This window comes from Bactrocera dorsalis, chromosome 2 (genome assembly GCF_023373825.1).
Source record: "Bactrocera dorsalis isolate Fly_Bdor chromosome 2, ASM2337382v1, whole genome shotgun sequence".
NCBI lineage: Eukaryota > Metazoa > Arthropoda > Insecta > Diptera > Tephritidae > Bactrocera > Bactrocera dorsalis.
This window is the reverse complement of record NC_064304.1, coordinates 28,308,280-28,326,302: the sequence shown is the minus strand read 5'-3', so window position 1 is coordinate 28,326,302 and position 18,023 is coordinate 28,308,280. Positions and strand designations below refer to the sequence as shown.

Genomic DNA, 18,023 nt, shown 5'->3' with positions numbered 1-18,023 from the left:
AACCGATGAAGTAGTCAGGATCGCTACCTGCCTTCCTAGGCTACTTTGCTTAATGTTTCTTATTGACAATTTTTGTTTTTAGTTTCAAAAGTACCCAAAGACCTTGCCCATCATCTATACATAACTCTTTCGATCTTGTATAAATACACCGCTGAAACGGAGGTACAGAATTATAAAAGAAATCGAGCTCCTTACGTCATACCGTTTACATAACAAGTAAACCTCAAGGTGCCCCACACAACACGTAACTCGACTACTCACGACTCAATATGCAACACGCTGCACGGAGCAGCGCAACCCCACAACAATTCTGTGCGCAACAAAAGAAGATTTCTGTTTGTTGTTATTGTTATTGCTGCTGCTTTATGCCTAGCGAAATTTTGGCCCAACAACAGCAAAACTTTAGTGATTATTACTGACGGAATTACGTGACTGTTTTAGAAACTGCCGAAAATGTGGCACGCACGCGAATTCCGCTAGATGCACATACACTGCAGACGGACGGAAGGACGGACGGACGGACGGAAAAGCACACAATAAGGAGGACAGCAGCAGTGAAGTGGAAAAAATCTTGTAAATCTGGAATGAGCGAGTATTGAATAATGTAAGAGCGTTTTGCGAGTTTGTGATTTTGTGGTTACTTCGTAAATAACTCGACTGTCATTATATTCTGGTTATTGTTGCGGTTTTTTTTTTTTGCTTGCTCCAGTACTTTATTTTTTTACACGTATTTCTTGTGAATCTCGGTGATTTCGCTGTTGACTATGTGTTGATTGCGTACTTGCCGTGGTTGAATGTGTGCAACTTGTGATTTTTGTTGTTTTGTATGTGTGTGTGTTTGGCTGTGAGCGTGCAAGATGCTATAAAGCTAATCCAGTGGTGTGCAATAATGTTATTAACTATTTATGTACTGCTGATTGGCTATGGCATGCAACAATAGATGAAATTAGCATAGTGAGTGATTGAGTGATGACTAGCGTTGCAATGAATTACGACACAGCCGATATCAAAAAAAACAACAACAAAAATTTTTTAGTTCGAGTTTAAGTCTTAGTTGGTCTTAGAGCAAAATTTGTTATTCGAAACCCTCAAAGCCTCATTCTCATTTGCCCCTCACTCTCTCTTTTTAACGCACAAAAACAAACATTTAAGCACACTTTTATCCTTTGATGATACTAAATCAACACACACCATCAGCATATCAGCCACTTTGCCTGCCATTGTCTGTTTATTCAACTTCGGTCTGTTTCGGATTAACCATATTTTTGGTTACGCGCTCCACATAAATGCACGCCAGGCACAAAGAGCTATAAAATAGATTTTTTCTACATTTTAATATTTTCCTTTTTATTTTTTTATTCATGTTCGTTTTGGATTCGCACATATTGGGCGGAAAGCTGTCATAAGCAGATAAGCGCAGACCGCAATAAGCCACAGACATAACGCCATCTAGAGACCAGGATCAAGTCGACGCTGATTTACGGGTTGCGGCCGATGAGTAAAAAACGCACAAATAGACTAGAAAGCAAAACTTGCATATGCAAAGCATGTAACTTTAATTCGCCCACATGGCTTTCGAATTTTAATAAGAAAAATAAATTTTAAAATAATTTTCGAATTCAAAATTTAAATAAGAAAAATAAATTTTAAAATAATTTTCGAATTCAACTTTGGAGCGGTCTTGGTGTATTTGCACCTATTTGAAATATTTAAGAGCATTTCGAAGAGCTCGAGAACTACATTACTAAGTGTATTTAAAAACAATAAAACCCTAATAGATAAAGAAAAAATCAAAAGTTATCAATCCTGGAATGAAAACGCGAATTATTGCAATACAAAAAAATATAACTTCAACCATTAGTCTGTGTCAGACATACCCGCAAATAAAAAAAAATTGTAAATGCAAATTTAGATTAAAACGAATAATAATTTAATAAAAAATGTTTTTTTATTCATATATTTATATTTGCAGATATTTGGCGCATACACAGTTCAGCAGGTAAAACTGCATTACTCATACGCACTGGTAGCCAGCTTAAAGTAATAACTAAGCGAAAACAAAATAGTAAACCCAAGTGCACTTACAACTAAAAAATGTCCTATTACTGCAACCCTAACTTTAGAAATGTTTATAATTTTTAAATTAATCACTAAATAATCCTTGCTATAATCACTACACAAAATACGAGGGCTGCTATATATATTTCTGGCCTAATAATGAAAATAGACATATTTATCAAAGAAAATGGTTTTTTTTCGTTGGCTTGTCTTGGAAGACCCACACGGTCGATTGCTGTTTTGTTTCGGGCTCATACGCATAGATCCATGATTCGTCACCTGTGACTATCTTACGTATATAAACGTCTGTTGAAGCACCGCGATCGTATTTTTTCAGCATTTCTTTACACCAATCTAGACAAGCCTTTTTTTGAGCGATTGTCAAATTGTGCGGGATCCAACGAGAACAAACCTATTTTACGGCCAGGTGTTCATGCAATATCGAATGTATGCTGGTGGGAGAAAATGCATAGGCATGCCTCCATCTGAAGATATGTTACATGACGGTCTTGCATTATCAGTTCACGTAGGGCATCGATGTTTTCTGGCACAACGGCTGTTTTTGGACAACCTTCACGGAATTCGTCTTTGAGCAAGCGTCGGCCACGATTGAATTCGTTGTACCAGTTTTTCACAGTGCTATCGGATGGTGCTTTATAGCCATACAAAAATTTTAGTTCATCGATGCACTCTTGTCGTGATAATCCACGTCGAAAGTTGTAAAAAATGAGCGCACGAAATTGTTCACGAGTGAATTCCATTTTTTGGCCGAGATGAATTTTTTATTTCCCTGTAAATAAAACAATTCACGATTAAATGACAAAACGTTCTGAGTGATGTTATGCTAAAAAATGTCAAACTTTCCAATGGAAATGTCAGATTGCACCTGGCAACACTTGATGTTGTCTAGTCCAGAAATATATATAGCAGCCTATGTACAAACTTTGGTAATGCGAACAACCTTTATTATGATATATAGAAAATAAAAAATGCGTAAACTGACGTTGGCCAATACCAAAAGCTCCTTCAGGATTTGGAAGGATATTTCCGAGCAGTTTGATACCAAATGAGATTTCAGACAAGGCGACTCCCTATCGTGCGACTTCTTCAGTAAACTGCTGGAGAACATTATGCGAGCTGCAGAACTAACTCTAGCAGTTACAATTTTCTATAAGAATATATGGCTGCTGGCGTACGCTGATGATAATCATATCTTTGCAGACTGGATATATAAGCGATGCAAATGAGTTTGGTAATGAATGAGGGCAAGACGAAGTATCTCCTGTCATCAATCAAACAGTCGTCGCACTCGCTACTGGCCTCCCACGGCACTGTTTACAATCATAACTTCGAAGACATAGATAATTTCGACAACAACGTCAGCCTCGAACCTGGCTGCATTTGGTATCTCGAATTAGCGCCGAATTGCCAAAAGGAGAAACGACTCGCGCGAGTTATGTGTACACTATCATCCCAACCAGACACCACACAACAAAATATTATAAATTGGACAAAATAAAAGATTAAAGAAAAACAAGTAAACATTACAAAAAATATAAGATAACAAGTAGAGATAAAGAACATAATGCAAATGTATACAAACATGTTTTGGTCCTTATGTTTGACTATAATGATAACCCAAACATTATCGGGTAAACCCCACAGTCATGTTTGTTTGCATTCAATAGAAAATAAGATTACATTTTACAAATATTGTATTTCATAAGAAAATAAACAAAACAAAGAAATAGATTAAGAAAATTGTAATCACTTTAGTAGTTATATAAGCAGAACATAACTTGAAACATCAGAGAATAAAATATAATGTCATAGAAATAACATCATTGGCATTTTTATTCCTCCGCTCGAACAAACCTAAAACTGGCGCAGTCGGTAAAAACAAACTGCAAAGTTGAGCGATACTAAAAACTGAAGTTTTTAAGTTTCGTAAGCTTTAGCAACGGGAAACAAATCTTAAGATTAGCTCCCATTTTAAAAAGATCTCTTATATATACAAATATATAAGTCGGTCGGCACAGATAGCCAAGTTTAAGAAATTTAAGTTTCTACACAAGTTATCTGGAACGTCGGAGAGCGACTCCGAGGACTACAATTTGTGAAGGCGAAGAATAGCTTCATTCCGCCCATCAACATTACCAGGAAGAGTGGGATTAAAGATTAATGCCCCACACACAGAAGACGCAGAAAGAGCGAAGTGCAACAACAACAAGTTCAGTTGTAATAAAAGAGGATACATCAGCAATGAATCCAGGCGAGCAGCAACCACTTCAGATGACAGGATCGCAAATTTTGAAGGAAGCTTCAAGAATCATGGACTTTGACGGCAGAGATTTATCATCATTCATCAGGGAAGTTGACATGATCCTTCCTTTATTCAACCCCAACCCATCAATGTTGGAATTTGTAACGCAGCGACACGTCAAAACAAAAATTAAAGGAGAAGCAGCAAGTGTCATCCGGCCTTTGGGACCTACACCAACATGGCAGCAAATGAGAGAAGAACTCATAAAGAATTTTGGAGTAAAGGAGTCGTACCACACCCTTTACAATCAGGCGATTGTACTACGAAACTATAACGTAAGTCAATATTTCCAAAATTTAAAAGATATTTTAGATAAACTAAATTTAAAACATGAATTCGATAGGATAAAGCCTATAGAATTTTCCCCAATTAACAACGAAAGTTTAATTCTAAAAACATTTTTAAATGGGATACACCCCAACTTAAGCAGTGTAGTGATTAGTAGAAATATAAGCACCATTAGAGAGGCTTTTAGCGTTCTTCAAGAGACAGGTTTGCTAATACAATTTGATAAAAGACAAAACAATTATAAAAGAAATAATTATAGAAATTTTTCAAATAGAAATTCTTTGTCTCACAATTTTGGCAATTTCAATAATAACCAGTATATGCAAAATTCCAATAATATTCAATTTGGACAAATCAGCCGAGAGAATTTCGTAACAATTCTAACCAAAATGACAATTATCAACAATTTAGCTTTGGACAAAGTAGGCAAAATAATTCACAACAATCTAGAAGATATAATTCATTCAAAAGGAGACAAAACCACCCAGATCCGTTTTAAATATATCACGTTCAAGAACAAGCAAATTTTCGGTTGCCAGCCCAAAACAATCGTTACCGATAATAGAAGTGACCATAAAAAATTCCAAAATTAAATGTCTTATTGACACAGGGTCTACAACATCATTATTGAAATATAATGTGTTAAAAGATTATGAATGCATTGAGCTTGATAAACCAATACACTTTAGCACCATTAAGGAAAATTTTTCCCTAAATAAAGAGTTAGTCACCCCAACCCCAAACGAATTCAATGAAAAAGTTATATACATTGGAAACTAACCAACATAAAAAATAAAAACTTTGATGCAATAATAGGACAAAATATTTTAAAACCTATTAAAGCAATAATTTACTTAGAAAAGGAGTATGTAGAAATAAACGGCAATAAAATTAAATTTATAAACTCATGCCCTTACAATTACGAAGATCTTAATATACTTACAGAATGTAAAGAGAATTTGCTAGATATTTTATCAAATAGTGACATGAATGAAGAAGAAAAGCAAAAATTAGAATACATTCTAAAAGCAAATAGCGATTTATTTTTCCAAGAAGGTAAAAACCTTTCTCATACTCATGAAATTCAGCATGAAATAGTTACAAAAACAAGTAGACCAACTTATAATAAAATTTATAGATATCCCCAAATTCATGAAGAAGAAATTATTAGACAGATGAACGAGATGTTGCGCCAAGGTATAATTAAAGAAAGTAATTCCCCGTACAACTCGCCTCTTTGGATTGTACCGAAAAAGCAAGACAATTCAATGAAGAAAAAATGGAGAATAGTTATTGACTACAGGAAGCTAAACGAAGTCACTATAGATGACAAATTTCCAATACCCCATATAGAAACAATACTCAGCAAACTTGGAAGAGCTCAGTATTTTACAACATTAGATCTTGCAAAAGGCTTTCATCAAGTATTAATAAAAGAAGAAGATAGACCAAAAACAGCTTTCTCTACACCCCAAGGACACTTTGAATTTATAAGAATGCCTTTCGGACTAAAGAATGCACCAGCAACTTTCCAACGTTTAATGAATTCAGTTCTTAGGGAATATATCAACAAGATATGTGTAGTTTATTTAGACGGCATCTTAATTTTTAGTTCAAGTATTGAAGAACATACCCAAAATATCACCAAAATATTTTCAGCATTAAGAAAACATAATTTAAAGATTCAGGTAGATAAATGCAAATTTTTCGCGAAAACAACTGAATTTCTAGGTCACACTTTAACAACAGAAGGGATACAACCAAATTTAAGCAAAATCGAAAACATACAAAAACTAAAGTTGCCTACTACATCAAAGCAAATTAAATCATTCCTAGGTATAACAGGTTATTATAGAAAATTTGTAAGAGATTACGCTAAAGTAGCACATGGTTTAACAAAATATTTAAAAAAGGATATTAAAATAAACACTCGCGATCCTCAGTACATATCATCCTTTGAAAAACTTAAAAATCTATTAGTAAGCCCACCAATATTGAAATATCCAGACTTTAACAAAAAATTTGGCATTTCAACTGATGCAAGTGACTTTGCAATTGGCGCAGTATTAACCCAGGACAGTCATCCTATAAGCTATGCTAGTCGAACACGTAACAAACACGAAAGAAGTTATTCCACTACAGAAAAAGAACTACTAGCTATTGTCTGGGCAGTGACATATTATAGACCATACATTTATGGCAGAGCATTCGATCTCTTAACCGATCACCAACCACTTAAGTGGCTCCAAATAAAAAACAAGGGAAAAGACATTAACCCAAGATTGCAAAGATGGTTAATTAAACTAGGTGAATACAATATTAATATAAATTACGTGAAAGGAAAGGAAAATAACGTAGCCGATTTTCTAAGTAGAATAGATAGTAACACAGGCGAGATTCATTCATTGGAAGAAGACAACATAAGCACAAATGCTACAATCCACTCTCAAGAGGAGGAACTAAATGATCATTTTCCAATTTTACACACTATTGTAAATCGCTTCAATACACAAATCATTTTAACAAACAAGAAAATTATGGAATCTGAAGAACTAGGCAACACGAAGAAAATTTTTATTAGCGCAGAAGATATAAAAAATAATAATTTCATAGATCTTTGTCGTAAGCACATAAATAGTGGAAAAGTAGGTATTTTTTCTTATTTAACCGATAATCAGTACAATATAGTTCAGCAAAAGCTTATTCAAATATTTAATAGACATGTAAAGTTTTTTAGATGTGAATTCCATGCTAAAGATATGAAAAATGAAGAACAAGTTTATAAACAAATTGCTCAATATCATAAAAATGAAACAGGCCATGCAGGTATTAACGAAAATTATGAAAAATTTAAAAAACTAATATACTGGAAAAATTTGAAAGTTTTGATTCAAAAATATATAAATAATTGCGACGTTTGCAATAGAGCAAAATATGATAGAAAACCTTTAAAACCAAAATTTCAATTAACGAAAACACCATCAGATATAAATGAAATAGTTCACGCGGATATATACATAAATAAAAAATGTTACTTCCTTACTTTTATAGACAAATTTGCGAAATTTGCTATGGCATTTCAGCTAGAAGATAGAAGCAGTACAACTATTATAGAAAAGCTTAGATTATTCTTTTCTATCAAAGGTAGACCCAGAATGTTAATATTAGATAATGAATTCAACTCAATTAACATAAAAGATTTTTTTAGGAAAGAAGAAATAGAAGTTCATTTTACAAAACCAAACAGTCATACTGGGAATTCAGATATCGAAAGATTTCATAATACTCTATCCGAAAGAATTAGAGTCCTAGAAATTGAAAAACCAAGCCTTTCGACAGCGGAAAAAGTATTTCAAAGCATAGAATGGTATAACAAATCTTATCATTCTACAATTAAAGCCACACCTCTTGAGGTTATAAATGGAAAAACTGATAAGAATTTGATTAAAGACACTATTCAGAAGACTAAAGAAAAATGCATAGGAAAACTAAATAGAAATAGAGAAGAGTCTAATAACACTCAAAAAGAAGGTTACGTAAAAAATTATAAAGCAGTTCGGCACAAATACGAACCAAGGTATAGAAAATTACCATTAGATAATATTCACCCGACAAATATTAAACGTCCAAACAAATTTTTAGGTCAAATACATCTTCAAAATAACATTGATGATAGCAATTGTAATAATTAGCAATGCAGCCAAACTGGAAGTACATGAAATACATACCGACAATGGATACGCAGAAATCATCACCAACACTAAACAGATTGTTACATCATCTGACCTCGTAATTCACATAATTGACCCTCGCGAAATTCTTTACATACTAAATAATATAACAAAAATCTCGCAAACATATTCACATTTACATTACTACACCCTATCTAATGAAATTGAAATCTTGAGAGGTAAAATCAAAACATTAATCCCAAGAAAAGAAGTTAGTAGAAAAAAGAGAGGGTTAATTAACGGTATAGGTTCTGTACATAAATTTCTATTTGGAACGATGGATGATGGAGATAGAATAGATATTGAAAATCACCTTAAGAAAGTAGATGAAAATTTACATAATTCAATTACAGCTCTCGACCACCAAATAAAAATTAATAATTTCTTTTCGAACACGTTTACAAAATTAAAACAAATTATTGAAGACGAAAGAAATAATTCTTTAGTGTATCAAGAGAGAACAGACAAAATATTGATTCTTCATGAACAAACAATAAAGATAAACATTCTCAAAGACGCAGTAAACCAGATTCAGGAAAACATTATTTCAGCAAAAAATGGTATTTTTCACCCAAGCATTTTAACAAATGAAGAAATTTATAATTACAACATAGACCTCAACAAACTTCAATATATAAAATTATGCGCCTTGGAATATAAAGAAAATTTGTTAATGTTCGTAGTCAAAATCCCAAAAGAATTTCAATCGGTACAATTAAAAACTATTATTCCTATACCAAACACAGCAGGTAAAGAAATAACAGCAGAAATCGAAAATGTTTTTGAATACAAAAATGTCACTTATAAATTCGAAGAAGCTAAAACACTCAATGAACTACAAATTTCTAAACATTGCATCTACTTATTAAATTGTGAACTTATCAAAAATAGCATTACAGAAATTTTACAAATTGATGAAGAAACTATTTAAAAAAAAAATGCAAATGGCATAGAACTAAACCAGAACTGCGACAACAGAAAAATTAAGTTGAAAAATACTACATTGATTCATTATAATAACTGCACTATTAAGACCCTATACCAAACATTCTCAAATACTAAAATTTCATACAATCAGAGATTCTATTATCCAAACTATGATACTCACAATTTCACTAACAAAATTAAAATTAAAGACCATGTATTTAAAAACGAAGAAAATTTAAAAGAAATTAATGAATTAAAATATCACAAAAATATCTCTCATATTGGAATATCAATTTTAAGTATTATTGTGATTATAATAATAATTTTAATATCTTGTAAAATTAAAAAAATGAAAAACAATACTATTCAAACTCAGGAGAGTTTTCCATTAAGGGAGGGAGGAGTTATGTGTACACTATCATCCCAACCAGACACCACACAACAAAATATTATAAATTGGACAAAATAAAAGATTAAAGAAAAACAAGTAAACATTACAAAAAATATAAGATAACAAGTAGAGATAAAGAACATAATGCAAATGTATACAAACATGTTTTGGTCCTTATGTTTGACTATAATGATAACCCAAACATTATCGGGTAAACCCCACAGTCATGTTTGTTTGCATTCAATAGAAAATAAGATTACATTTTACAAATATTGTATTTCATAAGAAAATAAACAAAACAAAGAAATAGATTAAGAAAATTGTAATCACTTTAGTAGTTATATAAGCAGAACATAACTTGAAACATCAGAGAATAAAATATAATGTCATAGAAATAACATCATTGGCATTTTTATTCCTCCGCTCGAACAAACCTAAAACTCGCGCTATTGTTAACTCGGCTATAACCGCATAAGCGGCGTCTACGCCCATAAAGAAGAATAATATGTAAGAAATTTAAACAGGTGGCAGCTCTTCTCACGTAAGTTTATTGACAATCTCAATTTCTCAATAAAACTGTAAGCTTTAAGTGGTCTCAAAGGAAAAGTGAACCGTCTTTAATATAACCCACAAATAGCACATATTGAGAGCGAAGAGTTTAAGCATTGCATACTAAATTTAGATTTTTTCTATTTCGATTTTTTAACATTTAAACTTTCTATAATATTGGTTTTCCATGTTGTCCAGCACCATTCTACAATTTTAAGGAAATTTTCGACTTGATTCCTTTTTTCCTTGGCAATCACATCGCCGCACTGTGCCGCAGCAATCCCAATAGATTTAATTTAATTTCGCCACATTTCGACTCATCAATTTGTGATACACTTGTTTTCATAATTATGCCTTATTATAATATTTTTTTAAGGAGCAAAAACACAGCGACCAAAAAATATATCTCACTGCGAGACAATGAATAATAAAGAGTCAGCAAGGCAGACAATGCCCGATAATGGTTGACCGAGCGAAATTATCATTTGCATTTACAAATCGAATTAATTGATTGCTGATTTCCGCTTTGACAATTTCCAACGACTGACTGGTTTGCAATAAAAAGCGCAAAAAATACCATAAAATAAAGTAATGAAATGAGTGCACAAAAAACTTGCAGTAGACTTGCCATGCCGACTTTTTTCTGCATTAGGGTGGTGCTTAAATAGTGAAAATTTTTTAATGACAGGTTTAATAACCCAAGCCGCTGGGCGATACAGTAGAGCGGAAAATGTCTTACACTAATTTAATGCCGATTTGTGATAATTTAGGCCTTGAACCAGTCTTACTTTATATTTAAAATTTGTACCTAAATACAATAGTACTTCTATCGGATTTCCTATTTTTCAGTCCGATATATCTATAATTTTCTTTTGTTAGAAGTTGAAAAAAAAAACATATAGTTTAGGGTAAGAATTCAGTTTAGTCAAAATTTTTTTAACAGCATCGAATTTTAAGCTCAAAATGTCTTTCTATATTAGTACCGATTTTAGGTATAATTTAAAGCCGTTATTGATTCTTGTTTTTGTTGTTTGAATTTTACATTAAGCTCTGAAAGTAGAAAAATTTATATTTTTACATGAAGTCGATATACATATATAGTTGTACCGGTTTTCGGTACAGCGTATAAAAAGTATATTTTTTCTTTGAATTAATTTACCTTCCATATAAAATTTCAACACTGTGCAACTGGAAAAAAATCTATATTTTATGCAACTATACCGTGTTTAGGTATTATTTAGGTACAATTTGAACAAAAAATTTTATATTTTATATGTTTTGAGTTTTAATATTATTTCTAGGCTTTCAACACTTTTACGGTAATAGTATCGTATTTAGATACAAACTGAAAAAATTGTATTTATTTATTAATTTAAAAATAATAGTACCGTATTTAGGTACAAATTGGAAAAGTAAATTATTTATTAGAACTCTTGATCTGATATAAATGTAAATTTCGAACACTTTGGAACATGCTATAAAAATCAAGCTTTATGTGCGATATCGTTTACTATTACTGTATTGGTTCTGTATGAAATGTGAAGAAATTTATTATTTATTTATTACTTTTTGCAAATCTTCAACAATATATGAAAAATGAAAATATCAGTATCTATTTGTGAAACATGCCACTAAAATAATACCGTTTTTCGGTAAAATGTGAATTATTTGTTTATTTTTTAGGGGATATTATCTCACTCATAGATTTTAACCCCTGAGCAACACGGTACATTAAAATATATATGTAAAATGCACAAAAAATTATAATATATGGGGTATATCGTTGACTGTACCGGTTTTAGGTACAAATTAAAATATTTTGTTCTGATTTTTCATTTTTAAATAATATTTCTCATATTTAAATATTCGTCAAAAATTGTATTGTTCACATATATGGAATCTGCGATTACAATAATATCGTTTTTAGGTATATTGTAGAATTTTTTTTAAGATTTTATTTCATTAAACAATATAATAATAAAATAATATTCACTGTGAAATATGCCATGGAAACTAATGTCTAAATTCTTTGACTGCGATAGTGACCGTTGGAACCGAGCGGCCGGTAGAAGACTCGCATCATATCTCTTAAGAACCACCCTAATATGCACCCATATATATTTTTTATGTCTTTTGTGCGCACGACAAACATTTATTTGGTCCAACAAAATGAGCAGACGCGAGTGAATGCATTCAAACAATTCAATCTTTGTTGAAGTAGTTGCGGTGGCAGTGGGTGCAGCAGGCTACAGCGGCGTGGAAGCGCTTTTTTCGAGTGCATAAATTTGCATTTTTATGCGTACCGAAAAAAGAAAAAAACGAAGAAAAAAGTGAAATTTAAAAAACAAGCGCCGGGTAGCGGCTACAGAAGGTAGGAAAAACAAGGCAAGCAGAGCGAGTGGCTGCATGAAAAGGCACGCGACTGTAGCGGACTGCTGTCTTTAGCCTTTTTATCCTTTATGGCATAGCGAGCAATCGGGCATTTCTGCGTTTATTTATATTCATTGGTAGCAGTTTTTTGGCCGGCCAACTTTTTTCGCTTATAATTTGTTTAATGTTTTCGGCATTTTTCCCCCTTTTTATTTTGACTCGCTTTTGGCCGAAAAAGCAAACGAAAAAAGCGTAAACGTATTGTCTTACTTGATGCTGTTTGCAATAAAGTTGATTATATGCGGCAAAGTACTTTTTCAATGCATAAATTTTTAGCAACTTAATGCAGAGCGGAGCGCCGTAATTTCGCCGGGTGAATACGTAAGCGCCACATGTGCGGCAAGATTCTTTATTTTTGGTTTTTTTATACCATATACTATATTAACACAGAGGGAAATGTTATATTGTATTTAAATAATCAGCATGACGAACTTGATCGATTGCCCATGTGTCTGTATATATGCCAACTAGTCCTTAAGTTTTTGAGATATCGAACTGAAACTTCTGAAATATCGTTTTCTTTCCAAGAAGCTACACATTTGTCAGTGCACTGATATTGGCTGACTATAGCATATAGCTGCCATACAAACTGATGGCTCAATATGAAGTTCTTGTATGGAAAACTTTTTTATCTGACGAAATATCTTCACCAAATTTGGTTCTAATTTTTTTTTAAGCACCAGTATGATTTCTGAAGAAATTGTGCGGATCACATTACTATAGCATATAGCTGCCATACAAACTGACCACTAAAAATCCAAATAAAGCGATTTTTATACTCCTTTATTTATAATAAATGCACCCATGAAGGGTATTATAGCGTTGGTGCCGCCGAAGTTCACGTTTTCTCTTTTTTTAATTTTTTTCTTCTTCGCACACTTGCCTTTCAATGGCGTGCAATCCAAAAATTTGCTACGCATTTCTATGCATTGAATTTTTTATGCGCTACCGCTGGGCTGCTTAGATTGCGCATTTTTGTTGCTGCTGCCGTTTCTTGCACAGCCAATACTTGCGTACTTCGTTGGCACGCTTTTCTTTCAATTTCGAGTTTTACGCAATTTAAATTATTTAGCATCTAATTAAAGTGGCAAGCAGACAATTTCATATCGGTTTTAATTTTTTCTGATTTAAAATTGTTTTTCTTTGTTGTTGCTGTTGTTTTGCCGCACATAATTCGAAAATGCACTTTTCTGCATTGCTGCCGGCAAATGTTAATTTGAAGCACAAGTGCATACTTTCGGGCGCCACAGACGGCATACAGCAGTGCGTTATATAATCATATGTGTGTGGGTTTATACTCGTGCATGTGTTTTTGTGTGTGTGCGTGCATTAGACATGCATACAAATTTAATTGAATTATTCGGTTTTATTATCATTTTGCGCCGGCATAGTGCTACATACGCATTATCTCACTACAACTACACACATACACTCACACAGCTATGCAGCTGTTGTTGTAGTGCATTCAAGCGCACACACTCCACGCGCTATTAAACTGCATTTGCAGTGGCAATGCATGTCAGCTGCGCCTTCTACTCCGGCACTTTGCAGCTTCTTAACCACTGCACCCCCTTGCGCAGCGCTGGCAAATATTTAGTGTGCATTTAGGCGCATTTGTAATTAATTTAAATTATTGGTTATGTTTTTGCAGCTGCATAAGAATGTGCAAAAGGCTTAAATTGCATTTTAATTACAAAACTAATTTCGGCATTTATAACGATTATATGTAAGTTTATTTATACTAGCGCACACACACCCACATTCACACAAACACGCAAATGAATACGCAGTAAGTACATGAAAAGTGCTTTAAATTAACTCAGTGGCATTTTCGTTGTATTTGCTTTAGTTATTACTTATTTAGCAAGTTAATTTCATTGTCTATATACATTTTGCTTATGTATAGGCTATAGCATATAATTGTTGTTGTGCGAATGGCAGTAATAAATTGCAATAAGTTTCATGCCTGATTTATTTTACTCACTTAAGTATAAATCAAAGAAGTGTACTTTAGTGCTTACTTAATGCATGCCATGCATTTTGGCATGCATCAATGCAGCAGACAGATTATTAACTAGCTTAAGTAGAACAAATATGCGCATGCAGGCAGAAATTTATATAAATAGGCATATAAAATAGCATTAATGCGGATATACAGGGTACGGACACTTTTGTGGCAGCAACTGAATAAGGCATACATTTTCGGAGTTAACTAGACAAATTTATAAAATATATTTTAGATGGATGGCGATGCTTACTTTAATGTTCTTAATAAAAATATAAATAAATATAAAAATATAAGCAGTATCTTGTTCCCAAATAAATTTGCAATAATAACAAGAAATACTTGAGAATTCAAAACAATCCAGAGAACATGTTTCCTAAAGTCAAGATGCCGCCTCCATCCAAAGAGCGAGCTACTCATAAATAAGAGAGTACTCAGACCGATCTGGTAGCATGGAGTTCTAAGGGAACTCAACTGACTTATTCAAGCTTTTTTGGAATAGAGTTCTTCGAATTCTTCTATAGTGGGTGCATTTTTTATAGCATTGCTATAAAGTAGAATAGTTTTATTCACGTAACTCACTGATCAGAATGACGAGACGAGTTGAAATCTGGGTGACTGTCTGTCTGCCTGTCTAAGCACTTTTAGGTGAAATCACATATCTCGAGACGAGCCCTATCGAATTCAACCAAATTTGATAGTAACAGTCCCAAAATCGGACTAGAAGTTTGGAAGCGTACAAAAATTCTAAAAAAAAAAACAATTTAATAATTCTCTTAAGAGAATATAACGAGTATTTTAGCTGTGTTTGTCTTCTGTCGCACATTTTATTTTTCTGGAAGAGAAATCGGGATAGACATCGCCGACACGTGTTCGAAATGTTTATAGTTGTGGTAGTATTGAAGAATCGGCTTATTTCAGTGAATTCGGAGTACATAGTGACGTAGCTTGGCAACTGTGAATCAGTGAGAAGTGAACAGTTGATGCGGAATGTCGTGTAAAGCAAGGAAAGTCGACTGCGTCGATGAGCATAGAGCGGTTTTGCGTTAGAATCGACCCTATTAGCTATTAATCGAACAATTTCGAACACTTTGTGGACTCAATCGAGCATTTATGAGAGATAATAATCGACAGTTCATAATGGAAGATCATCTATTATGTTATTAATTCAGAAGGTGAACATAATTTTGTCCAATAATATTTCAACTGTGACCGTACTTTTACTATCTTTCTTTGAGATCGTATTTATTAATTGCTAATTGAGACTGACTCGTTCTAAAAGGAAGGAATATCTGGATAATTTACTCGGAAAAGAAGATAAGAGCTCAGAATATGAAGATGATAGCGAAAATGAGGATTAGCTTCCACGCTCTGCCACAACGAACATTCCAGCAACATATGATGCAACTACAAGCGAGGACGTCCGAAAGAGGAATACGTTGCGAAAGGCAAAACTGTCTGGTGTAAGAAACCGCCTGAAATTCGATAAACTGCTTCTCATAATATTTTGCGACAGAAAAGTGGCCCTGCTATATCTATAGAAACATTGTACATAGGAGATACATTTAAGACTATAATCTCAGTTGAAATGGTTGATTTTATTGTTGCGAGTTACCTAATTTCAAACATATTTTTCAACTTCATAAACTTTTCATACTAGAAAGACACAGTCTCATTGCTAACCGGGAGTGTTTCGACACTATAGCCTGCTGAACTTAGAAAGCATTTTTATTCATTATACTACCACGTCGGTATTATTTTAAGAACAATTATGTAATGCATATAAAAACAAAAACTATAATTTTTTATTAAACACAGTTTGGTCTAACTCCTTAAAAAGCATAATTTCCACGCCTGGTGAACAAAAGGTAAGCCCACAAACAAAAACCACTACATGACCAAATGGAGAATACTTGAACCACCGTTTACGTCAAAACCTTAGTTCAGCGATAGTTTTCTTAACGAAATAGTCGATGGTTATCGATACCGATAGCGATACCGATACTTGTTTATTTTCGTCTTCTGCAAAAAAAAGTCTTTTTACTGCTTGGCAACTGCTTGAAATGTTAAAAGATCTGGATGGACTAAATTAAATTAGGTGTGTTTCATCATTAAAAATTCTAAATTGTGATATTCAGTTTCGGTAACAATAAATTTATCGATATTTTAACGCGTATTTGACGATCCTAAAATTGAATTTGTGGAGATATTTGAAAACCAAAATTTGGGTCATTATCGTGCAAAGAAGAAAGCAAATATTCGTTAAGAAATCAGGGCTATATCGTCAGAGGTAATATGACCACACGAAAGTTTTCACTTGAAAATTTTTATAAAAAAAAATCGAATAAAATTAGAAAGGGTTAAATTAAACTTCCCTAAGGTTAAAGTTCACTTCTTATCAATCAAAGAAATATCATAAGGGATAATCCACCCATTATATTTTACTATATATATGAACTAACTACATCACCACGCCACACACTCGCGCTTATTAAACTTCTTGAAATAAATCTCAGTTAATTTCCCATAACCTAATTTTACTTAACAAAGTTTAATTGTGTTTGCTTTTTAAGCAATAACTTGCTTACCCAACTGCATATTTATTATTTAAATTATAACAATTAAAATTATGCTCATTAAAATTGTTGTTTTATGTTAAAAATCCTTTTATTGCTGCATATCTTCCTGCTGCAAGCAGCTAACATACTACATATGCATACATACTGTATATACATGAAATAAATAACGGCTATCTTAACACATACACATACATATGCATAAAATATTGTGCTAAAAGCTTCACATAAAACTTAATGACCCATTTATTTTTTGTCTCAATTACTATTTTATTACCACACAAGTACCGTATTCACTCACACACACACACCCTCAAACATAATTATAAACATGCTTGTAGTAGTTCTTCTACGCGCTGGTGTGCTGTCGGTCATTAAGTGGACAATCTTAATTATTTTACAGCCACGCACTTAAAACTTTTTCTTCTGCAGACCCGAGCTCTCCACTTTTTAATGCGATTTTTTTTATTTGTGTGTGTGTGTGTGTGCAAATTTTCGTGCTTTATTCTATTTATTTATTTTTAACTACAGTGTTTACGCCTTTATCATATAGCTGTAAATTATTATGCGCACATTATGACTTCATTAATTTGCTCCGCTATCTAACAATAAAGCATAAGCGGAGGATGTGGTTTGTTGTTAGTGCATGACTATATAAACTAACTACTTTCTGAGAACGGTATGATAGGTGCCAAGTAAAAACATTTATAGTCTGATTATTATTTAATTCTTGCTCATCCGATTC

General features: G+C 32.9%; 1 protein-coding gene across 1 annotated transcript; it reads left to right on the top strand.

Annotated features, from left to right (window-relative positions):
* The first annotated feature begins 3,506 nt into the window (after positions 1-3,506).
* LOC125776584 (uncharacterized) lies at positions 3,507-14,375 on the top strand. Its single transcript, XM_049449616.1, has 3 exons — positions 3,507-4,656; positions 8,312-8,458; positions 14,349-14,375. Exons 1-3 carry the CDS (start codon positions 4,240-4,242, stop codon positions 14,373-14,375), a joined length of 591 nt encoding a protein of 196 aa, XP_049305573.1. The 5' UTR covers positions 3,507-4,239.
* The last annotated feature ends 3,648 nt before the right edge of the window (positions 14,376-18,023 follow it).